The following is an 11,127-nucleotide window of genomic DNA, read 5'->3' as shown; positions in this document are numbered from 1 at the left end:
ACCCAATAATCCTGGAACCCTATAAAAGAGGGCTTGCCAGCCATTCTCTGTGTCCCTCTCCAGATGACAGCACCCTTCTGTTTGTTTCCCTTTACTGTTTGATTGGCACACAACAACACCCATTCACCCCTACTAACCACACATCCACACTGACACCACTGATTTTACTGACTTCCACATCTCATACATTCTGTAAGCATTATTTAATAATTATTAGTTGCCTTTTGTTAATACATTATTATTTTGAACACTGCTACTGCGTCCTCCTCAATTTGTCATGGCCCAATGGGCCGGGTTATGACACAGGGAAACTCTCCCGTCAGGTGAAAAGAAGCAGCTTGGACTCCTCATGCATAGAAGTAAGCATGAGGTCAGCCTGCTGCCCCCCCAGGTCGGCAGAGGAAGTGTAGCGCCCAGGATTACATAAGATAATTGACACTGGGTGAAAAAATGGGTTGCAAAAATCGTGGGATAAAAATGTAAAAGTAAAAAACTTTTCCACAAGCTGCACACGGACAACATTCTCTCCGGCGAGGTGCCTGGCCCCGGAATGAGTGCAGGACTGAGCACATCAAAACCTCCAATTAGGAAGCACTTAAATGTATGGTGTACACAAAAATCGCAAGATTCGCAACACCTGTCAATTGTGTGCACCATATGTTTGTTCCTTTGGGAACATCGACTGTTCCCAAAGGAAGTTTTCATATTTCCAGTCTAGCTTTTCCTTGTGTAAAAGTGGCAATATTTTATATTGATTGAAGTATTTATTAATAGTTTGCAGAATTATAGTAGGCCTACATTCCAAGCATAACTCAATACAAAAACTGTTAACTGTGAATGGACGACACCATAAAGCATTACACTTGTTTACAAGAGGGTCCACATATAACATTTTCTGCCAGAACTTTCAAATGGATATAAAACTAGGACAATATCTGAATCAAAGTCTTAATCAAAGAATGAATTACTGAGTGAGTACACACCCAGTGCTAAAAGTTTAAATGCCAACTACTGCTATCTACTCTGATATGATCGATCTATGGCTGTGTATTTGGAATACAAAGGTGATTATTAGGAAAGCCAGACAATAATGCCAGATAATATTGTTGGCTGGTAGGAGCGTCACAGAAAAAGCAAAACAAAGTCAAATTTTGATGCACTTGTCCGGGAAGATTTATTACTTGTCCCAGACAAGCGGACAAGGCTAATGTCAAGCCCTGTATTTGTACATGCATTGTTTTATCTTGATTATTTTGTTCCACTTTTGCTTTGTATACAAACGTATGTTTTATGATCATGCCAATAAAGCTCCTGAATTGAAGAGAGAGATAGAGAGAGGCACTGGCACTGTGTCTGCCACTCACAGTCTCACACTGTAGTATAATATAGTGGATTAGGAGTGGAGATGGGCTGAGGCACAGGGAGACTCAGCAACACAAACCAAACCATCGATCGAGAAGACAACGGGGTAAGTTGGTTGGAAACACATACATAAATGATCTCGTTCTGTTTGAGGATGTATTAGGATACATTAAATGGTCAAAATAACAACTCACTTTGTCAACGATCGACGAGCTAGTAGATAGCTTTGGTTTGTAGCTAGGACAAAACTTGTCTACCAGGCAGATGCAGGCAGGTTAGCTTAATGCTAACCAGGTGGCCATGTTTGTAACGTTCACTACAGTGCAACAAGCACAACGTTAGACATTAGATATATTCAGAATTTCTGACTGACAAGTCCATTGTTATTGAGCTTTAATTTCTTTGGTTAGAACATTAAGTAGAGCTGGTAAACGGAGTGCAGGCTATAGCGTAAGCTAGGTGTTTAAGCTAAAGCTATAACCCTGGTACAGTACCAATTTAGTCCGATGAACGACCAAATGGTTCTGTACAATGGCTGAAGTAAAGCTATTTGATGCTGCTAACAGTGGTGTGTGTGTGTGTGTCTCGTTTGATAATCTTTCGTGTTGCCCTGATATTAACGTTACTAACTACGGTAGTCTACTGGAAAATACTAACGTTAGCCAAGTTATCCAGTGGGTCATTTGGAAGTTTGAATTTATAACGTTATAAATAGTATTAGTGTCGACGTTGGGAGCAAATTGTCGTGTCTTAATTCGTAGGGATTTCTTAATGTGTAATAAACCTACTGTACCATGGTGCTGCCTTACAAGACGGTATCAGGCCTCATTGTGAAACGTGACTGTCACTGTAGAACACCCCTAAACGTACAGGCCTGGCTGGTTTGCACATCTATGAGCCAGAAATTGTCCAGAAGGGTCTTGAACTGACAGACCTGAAGAAGTCCTGCCTGCACTCCAGGCTGGAGTTGATCCTTTCTGCTCTGGACAGATATGCGGCTGTTTGAATTAATTATTGAGCTCACAGAATCAGACTAAAAAAAAAACCTTGAATAGTTACGAATAGTTCAATTTCTTTACATTTGTAGTACATTTTCAGTTATGACGTTAACACTGAGAATTTTCCTGTGCCTGGTTGAGTTATAAGCTCAGTGCTTTTCTTATTTGTCACAAATCTGTTTGTATGTGTAATGTGGTAGCTTTGGCATGACATAGATGTGAATTGATAGATAAGTTAAACAGACTTTAAGTCAGAGGTTAGCTTAGTCAGATGTGGTCGCTAGAAGAACGAATGTGTTTGTGTTGGTTGAGGGAGTGAAGGAGAGAGAGATTCCATGCCAGGAGCAGCATGACAGGGCTTGTCACTATGAGGGCCTCCCTCACAGTGAACTCGCTTACCTAGGGGCGCCTGCCTGGTGACGTCACGTCGTCTGTCCTGTTTGTCTAATTTCACTCATTTACCTGTTTAGTAATGTAGGCATAAGTGGTCAGGAGGTGCACGCACATCCCAGGCTAATTCAACAGGTGCTCGAACAAAAGGAACAAACTGCAAAAGAAAGAATAAGTCTGCACACCGTTTTGAAAGATCCCAAAAAACTTTATTTATCAAGGCGGGGAAAAAAACACAACGTTTCGGCCTCCCAATAGACCTGACGAAGGCCACAGAGGCCGAAACGTTTACCCGCCTTGGTAAATAAAGTTTTTGGGGAGCTTTCAAAGCGGTGTGCAGACTTAAGGTCATTACACACTGGCGAATTAGCGACGCGAATTAAAAATTCGACACCGGAGCGAACACCGGAGCGAACAAATAAAGAGCGAGAACGGTCGCATTTTCGCACATTCGCACATTCGCCACTGATGTGGAAGCTTGCATTGACTTCAATTGGTTTTAAAAAAAGGCGAATTATTCGCACGAATAATTCGCGTCGCTAATTCGCCAGTGTGTAATGACCTATATTCTTTCTTTTGCGTAATGTAGGCATAAGACACGGAGGAAGGAATATGGTGGAGATGAATAAAGTAGACACAATGTGGACTTTCGCGTTGGCTATTTCAAAACTTAGATACTAGTAACCAGTAATGTAAATACGTATTCAATGTAATGGGTCCCAGGACCCAGGGGGGGTGGTCTTTTAGATGGGTCCCAGCTCTCCAGGGACATTTTATGAGTCCTACTTCAACAATGTTAGAGTACATTACTGTAAACTGTACTGAATTGATACAGTAATTTAGTGAGTCATAGGATGTAGGCTATTTTGCATCACTGCGATGACTACTGTATGTATGCGTATATCCTGCCTCTGATTGGCCAACCAACACTGCCGACCTTACCAGAGTTTCCTCCGAGGTGGAAGATACATTCTGGATAGTCTGCCGCGAGGTTAATCCGTGGTGGGAAATACATAAATAATACAAGTACGAGAATGACAGCTTGGCACGCACGACAGTGACTTTTATTTTTGTAGAAGAGGCAATCTAATATTGTTTATTCCGTTGGCCTGTTTATTTGTATACATGTGTAAACTTGAAACATTATTGTACTGTAAAAAGGTCTCTTTTCCCTTGATCTTTATCTTTTTTTAGTGTAATAGTATTAGTTTACTATAATTAGATTGATACACGATAATCAACACTAACACTTTAATTTAGAACACAGCCAAATAAAATCATAGTACATACGTGTTCAATCAATTATAATTCGATCAAAGCAAACGGCACAAACAATATTAGTTTGCCTCTTCTACAAAAATTAAAGTTACAAGTTACTGTCACGTGTTGCCATTCTCTTGTACTTGTATTATTTCCCACCACGGAGTACCCTTGCATCTCGGAGGACAGGCAAGACGGGCAGTGTCGGTAGGCCAATCGGAGGCAGGCGGGGCGTTACCATGTCTATACTCGGACGTAGAATAGATAAAAGCTGTATGTATACCTTTATTGATCCTGAAGGATATTCAGGTGTCGTACAAGTAGTGAGCTAAGAATAATTAGGTTATTCTTTACTTCGCAACTTTCTCTTGTAGATTATCTTGTAGATGATTTGTACTCTCTTCCTGCTTTCACACTATTTTGTCCCTCCCTCGCTTGGCTCCAGTGTGGACAGTTAACACCAGTAACCAGCCAAATACTTCTGGCTGGTAAGCTAACACTGCTGACACTTCCAAATGATGGTTGGTGTCAGCAGCCCCCTGAAAAAGTGATGGCACTTTTTCAGGGGGCTGCTGACACCAACCATCATTTGGAAGTTTGGCTGCCTGGTTAATAATGAGTAACTAGATAAATTGTAATCCAGACAGTAAAATTGCCATATTCCCAATCCCTGCGTATGAGTAATGTGTGGTGGTGGTGGTGGTGGTGGTAGCAGATGAAGCTGGATATGAGTGAAATCTGTGTATCCCATTGCCAAGCCTAAACCCGGTTGAGAGACACATGCAGGGAGCAGGTAATGCATGGAGGGAGCACTCATTTTGCTTCATGTGATACCCTATTCCGTCCAGTGTCCACCACAGCTTGCCAAATTGCATTGGATGGCGCGTTTGGCGATGCGTGAGGGCGAGGCGATCAGCTGCTCAGCGTGGGCACTCGATCGACTAATGGCTCGCTCAGATTTGCTCACTTGTTTGTTCTCAAGTGGATTAAAAAGTCATGCATTTGTTGTAAATCTTGCACATACCAGGATGTTGAGTTGAGTGAACCAAAAAATGTGGCTTGGGCGCTTGGCAATGACATATATGTGAGTGGAATGGACTTTAAGTGTTCATCTAAGGAAGCAAATCTAATACTAGTACAGTGTGTCATAGAGTATTTTATCTGTTTACAGACGTCACATTGGTCTCTGTTGACAGACAGACACAGGTCCATAAATGAAGAAACATGAGCATCCATCCACTGTGGTGTTGTCCTGCCCTCCCACACCACCACCCCTTTTGTACTGTTTATGACCTGCTCTGTGTGACCAAATGGCTGTTGTGTGATGGTGGACAAAGCCTTCCTTCAATCTGGAAAGAGTGAGAGTTTTTGGAGCCGTGTTTGAGTTAGGAATAGGAAGACAGCTCCTAGTCAGTGAGCGCTACATGCCCTCTTCTGACCTTCTCTTCAGCCTGACCTTTAACCTGCTGCTGTGCTCTCACAGTCTGTCCAACTGTCTTCTGCTAGTCTCGTAGCACTGGAACATCAGGCTGTTCATTCCATTCCCTCTCTTCTGCACACACACACAATCTTGTCTGTCATGGAATAGCTGCAATAGCATCTGCTAAATCAAAGGGTTTGAGTAGACATTTGTTGGGCGCAGGACTTGATGCGACATGTCATTGCGTTTATAGCCTGTATTATTTTGACACAAGACTGTGGCGAAAAGATGGCTATAAAATAAATTGGCCTTACTACATTGAAACCCTGCACAATTATATTCTCAGTGTTATTTCATCCAGAGTGAGAGTGTAGTACAATTGGATGATTGGTCCATGCATTTAGTTAAATTTTTGTACTCAAGCATTTCATTAACAGGATTTTTACTGTCTAGGCTTCAGTGTAGCTCTAGGGTCTTGGTTGTGCATCAGCAAAGGAACACCATATAAGGAAGTTAAAGGAACTCTGGTACAAAATGACCAAATGCTACCAAGCCACCTCTCGGACTCGCATAATTGTTTGTTTAGCGGACTGGTCACAAAGTCAACTTTGATACTGTTGCTGCTTTTTTGAATACCCGTGTGCATATAAATGTGTATGTGCTCATTTGTATCTCATATTATGGGACGACTTGGGAAGATACAGGCCTACAGTGACTCTCTCAGGCCTGAGTCGATCCACAACAAGCAGGCCTTTTGTCCCGGCTTTGCCCCCTTCCCTCCCACACAAGGCTGATAATGTCCTTTCTTTTTCCAAAGCGTCATTTTTTTTAGACTGACTTCAAAATGACAACCGCTGAAACAGGGCTGATGTAACAGTATGCTCACAATGTTGCTACGCCCACCCACGCTGGTTTCACACTGAGAGAGATTCTCACACACACACACACATTAATCATTTACTATTATATGGATTTCCAGTGGGTAGCTGCTCTGTGAGGTGTGTGTATTGTCGCTTCTCAGCAGGTTAAATATTGCCCAGTCCCTGCCAGCCATCTCCTCTGCGCATGTTTTCGCTTCGTGTGAAACACGGTTCAGCTCCTGTGTGAGAGATTATATATATATATATATATAGATATAGAGAGATATAGATATAGATATAAATATATAGATAGATAGATATAAATTCTCTCTCTTTCTAGGCCACGCTCAAGTTGCTCTCAGCTGTGGAGGAGGGAGGGGGATGGTGGGGGCTGGCCAGAGGCTCGCCAAATAGGAGGAGAGTGAGCGGAAAGAGGGAGGAGATATAGCAGACAGAACGGTGTAAGAGAGAGGAGAACAAAAAAGGGAGGGAGGGTAGAGGAGATGTTAGAGAGAGGGGGAGAAGACAGAAGAGCTGCAGACAGAGTAGGCGATATAAAGGGCTAAAGGCGGGGTTGTGGTTTTGTGTCACATGATCGCCTGCCAAGCCGTGCTGTGGTGAGCTCCAGGTGGCAGAGAGACCAGAGAGAGGGGTAGAGAAAGAGGGTGGGAGGAAGCTGGCAGAGCTCGCCACAACGAACACTGAAACTCCTCATTTCCTCACGCTCTCTCCTCACACCCACACCCCTCTCCACTTTCTTCTCTCTTTTCCCTCCAGGATTTCTTCCCGATCCCTGCTGCCGTCCACTTCCCCATCACCACCACTGCTCCCACTCCCCTCTCCCCCTCTCCCGGATCTCCTCTCCAGTCCCGGCCCCAGCTGGGCCAGGGAATGTCCCGGTGTCGAGATGCCTTACGTGGATCGCCAGAACCGCATCTGTGGCTTCCTGGACATCGAGGAGAATGAGAGCAGTGGCAAGTTCCTCCGGCGCTACTTCATCCTGGATGAACCTCAGCAGGGTAGCCTCGTCTGGTTCATGGACAACCCACAGGTGAGACGGCAGCATGGCTGGTGTTAGCTTAGCCCTTAGCACATGGGTTCTCAACCCGTGGGTCGCGACCCCTCGGTGGGTCGCCAAATTATTTTAGGGGGTCCCCAAATTATTTTCAAAAAAAAAAAAAAAAGGTTTTTTTCAAAATTTTATTTTCACGATTTTTCAAAAATAGCAGACCTACAAGCTCGTAGCGCGCCACTCGGTGGCGCGCTATGAGCTTGTAGATCTGCTATTTTTAAATAGCTAAATTATAACAATGCTTAAAACACCAAAAGGGGTTCCCGCCCAAAATGGTTTAAGGTTATTGTAGCAGTCAATTTATATTGGGGGTCGGGAGGGGGCGGGGCGGGGGTCCCGAGACATTGCCAAAGCATTTCCGGGGGTCCCCGGCCAAAAACGTTGAGAACCCCTGGCTTAGCCCATAGCAATCTGCACAGAGTCTCTGCAGGGTAACGGCAGGGGCTAATGGGTAGCGCTTGGCTGTTAAAAAGTGATCTTTGCTGGCAACCCGCAGGTAATTATTACACACTGGCTGATGTTGGCTTACTTGCCAGTGACCTGTGTGGGCACCACACAGGTAGCGACAGAGGGCTAAAGTTAGCTTAGCAGCAGTGTGGTGGCTTGGCTGTCTGCAGTCGGTAAAGAGTAGCCTCATGCATGCTGGCCCACCAGCAAAGGAGGGAGAAAAGTCATTAAGTAACCAGCAATAATTTGTTTGAAATTGACACGCAGGTTACAGAAATGGGACTCTGGCAAGCATGTTCTAGTTAATAGCAGTTATTTGATAGTGAGCTGCCCCATTGACAATCAGGATAGTAAGCGCTTCTGGTAAAGTTAAATACTTTGATCCAAAGCGTTCTGGGTAGTTTACAAACCTATGCACATATCTAGTCAGTTACACAAGTTTGCTCTGAGACCGCTATGTGAGGGTGCAGCACACACACACACACACACACACACACACACACACACACACACACACACACACACACACACACACACACACACACACACACACACACACACTCAATCAACTGCCTCGCTCCTTTGTTTGGATATGTATAGCACATTATTCAGAGTAAAGATGTCTTATTTGTCAGTGTTCTGCTACAGTACATGACTTGTTCATAAATCATGTAGGACAGGCGATATATTGAATAATTCAGTCCTGTTCTTTTTATAGCTCTACAAAAAAAATCTGAAAATGTAATGACATTGAATTTAGATCATCTAGTTCAGAGCTATGGAAAGACTCATTCAGTCGCATTTATGTGAGTGTATACATGTACACATACAGTATGTACATAGCCACAAAATGCTATTCAGCGTTTCCTTTGCCCTTCCACCACACAATTCAAGTTTTTCATTCCAGAGAAAAATGGTAAATGGTGCATTTATATAGCGCCTTTATCCAAGGCGCTTTACAGAGATTGTGCATTACATTCACCCATTCACACACACATTCATACACCGATGGCAGCGGAAACCTTGCAAGGCACAAACTAGCACATCGGGAGCAATTTGGGGTTCAGTGTCTTGCTCAAGGACACTTCGACAGTAACTCTGGGGGAGCCCGGGTTTGAACTGGCAACCTCACGGTTACCATCCAGCCACTCTACCCCTGAGCCGCCGCCGCCGCCAGAAAAAGCTCTTAATGCCAAATTGTGATTATTTTTAAATTCTAATGGGCATGCAATAGTTTGGTTTAATAGTCTTTTCGTGCCCATAGAACCTGCCCGTCGGAACGGACTGCGTCGGCTCTCTTAAGCTCACCTACATCTCAAAGGTAAGCCCCGCTCCTGCAGCTTTTAGAAGGTGATGTTTGTAAACATGACATTCATGGTGTTTAAGTATTCTATGGCTGATGAGCACACGTCTCCTCTCCTCCCATTTCCTTGTAGGTCAGCGATGCCACGAAGCAGAGGCCTAAGGCAGAGTTCTGCTTCGGTAAGAACGCACACAATTAATGTTCAAAAACACGGAGCATGTCAGTGTGTCACTGTAGCCTTTGGGAGGAATGCACACTGTCCTGGTCTCACCCCTCAATCTCAGCCTAGAGTGACATTCCACACATTTTCACCGCTCTGTTGATCAGGTAGCCAGCTGTTCAGGTAACACTGACTTTATGGGTGGTTGTCAATAATGGTTTTTATTTATTTAAAACGCAGTTAAAAACGCATCCAGAATGTCATGATAAACAGACCCGGGACCCATGATAAAACATAGATCCAAGTTGTCTGTTGTCTGTCTGCGGACGCTGAACAAGGAAGGGAATGTAACGTGAAGTGTCTGCAAACGGATGGCTCTGTGATCTCACAAGGCCAGCTGCTGTGCAAGGTTTAGGGGCCAGTGGTAGATTATTATTTCTTTGTTCAAACGTTAATTTTCACATTCAGCGGTTCGTTCGTTAGTTTCTTTCTCTTTTTCTTCTTTTTTCCCCCGTATTCAAATATGGGTTTGAATATAGAATATTGGTTGACAGACCTGTACAACACCCATGCACAACTAAGTAATTTATAACTCCGGCTTAATCCATTGAGACCTGGAACGCATCCATGTCACGTTAGCGTTTAACCACATTAACCATTAACCCATTTTGGGGCGGGAACCCCTTTTGGTGTTTTAAACATTGTTATAATTTAGCTATTGAAAAATAGCAGATCTACAAGCTCATAGCGCGCCACCGAGTGGCGCGCTATGAACTTGTAGGTCTTTTATTTTTGAAAAATCGTTAAAATGTGCCTCAAATCTTTCAGAAAATTGTCATGATTTAGAAAACTTTTTTTTTTTTTAATTTCGACGTCAGGCCTGAATGGGTTAAAGTCATTCATACCTTGACCTCCAGCCCTGTGTTGTGCAATGTGCAGTCTCGACAAATGGAACGGAGAATGAATGTTGCATAAACAAGAGCCATCAACCCATAGCATTGGGAGGTTATTGAGGCACAAACCTTCACCCCCCCCCCCCTGTTATTGTTTACCAGCAACCCCCCCCCTCCTTTATCCTTGTGTGCGTGTGCGAGCGTGTGCGTTGCCCTGACTATGTGTGAATTTGTGTGGGCTCGCATGTTGAGATTTCCACAGGATGCAGACATCCTAATCGGAACCCAATTCAGAAACGTAGGAGAGGATATTTTTAAACTGCGGTTTGCGTGCCACATGTTAAACTGATCGCTACAACCTCCCTGCAGTGACTTAAAAGCAATTGTACTGGCCCAGGCGGTGGCGTAACCGTCTGGGCACCCGACTGGTAATCCAGTCGCAGTGTGCCGCGGGTTCGACTCCCGAGCCCGACACGGCCTTTACTGCATGTCTTCCCCCATCTCTCTCCCGTTTCCTGTCAGCCTACTGTCTGTCCCTTCAAAAACCAATAAAAGGCGTAAGCCGCAAAAAAATATCGTAAAAAAAAAAAAGGAATTGTACTTGTACATTTTCAGGGAAAGTATTATGGGACGTCATCTGACCGAAATGAAACTTTCTGAATGGCAGGTTGTGAGTCATGAATGTGTGCGGACGTGTTTGCCAGCCAGCATGCAGATATGTGCATAATGTTTCCAAGACAAACCAAGTCATGTGTTCTTGTGATTCACCTGTGCCTGACGCAACTGCACACATATTTTGTGCTGTAGGTTTGTGTCCACCAGTGTTGGACACTTGAGTACTGACTTAAGTACATTATTTTATACTTGAGTATGAGTATTATTATTATTTTGCAAGCATGTGACTTTAATTGCATTTCTAGGAAGGGACGTAAACTTACAAGAATATATTGTGAACTAGATAA

General features: G+C 43.8%; 1 protein-coding gene across 3 annotated transcripts in view; it reads left to right on the top strand.

Moving 5' to 3' along the window:
• The first annotated feature begins 1,214 nt into the window (after positions 1-1,214).
• Positions 1,215-11,127, top strand: part of LOC306931690 (pleckstrin homology domain-containing family A member 1-like) — a 31,029-nt gene continuing 21,116 nt past the window's right edge. Inside the window, exons 1-4 of one of the 3 annotated variants that reach the window (XM_079513237.1) lie at positions 1,215-1,468; positions 7,068-7,341; positions 9,074-9,130; positions 9,246-9,291. In XM_079513237.1, the coding sequence (XP_079369363.1) occupies positions 7,198-7,341; positions 9,074-9,130; positions 9,246-9,291 (247 nt within the window). In that variant the 5' untranslated portion in view covers positions 1,215-1,468; positions 7,068-7,197. The remainder of the gene's footprint in view (positions 1,469-7,067; positions 7,342-9,073; positions 9,131-9,245; positions 9,292-11,127) is intronic. The other 2 variants (XM_079513239.1, XM_079513238.1) reach the window with 2 other exon arrangements.

Source organism: Electrona antarctica, assembly GCF_951216825.1.
Source record: "Electrona antarctica genome assembly, chromosome: 10".
NCBI classification, from domain to species: Eukaryota; Metazoa; Chordata; class Actinopteri; order Myctophiformes; family Myctophidae; genus Electrona; species Electrona antarctica.
The sequence above is the reverse complement of the archived record's forward strand: the minus strand, read 5'-3'. Positions and strand labels throughout refer to the sequence as shown.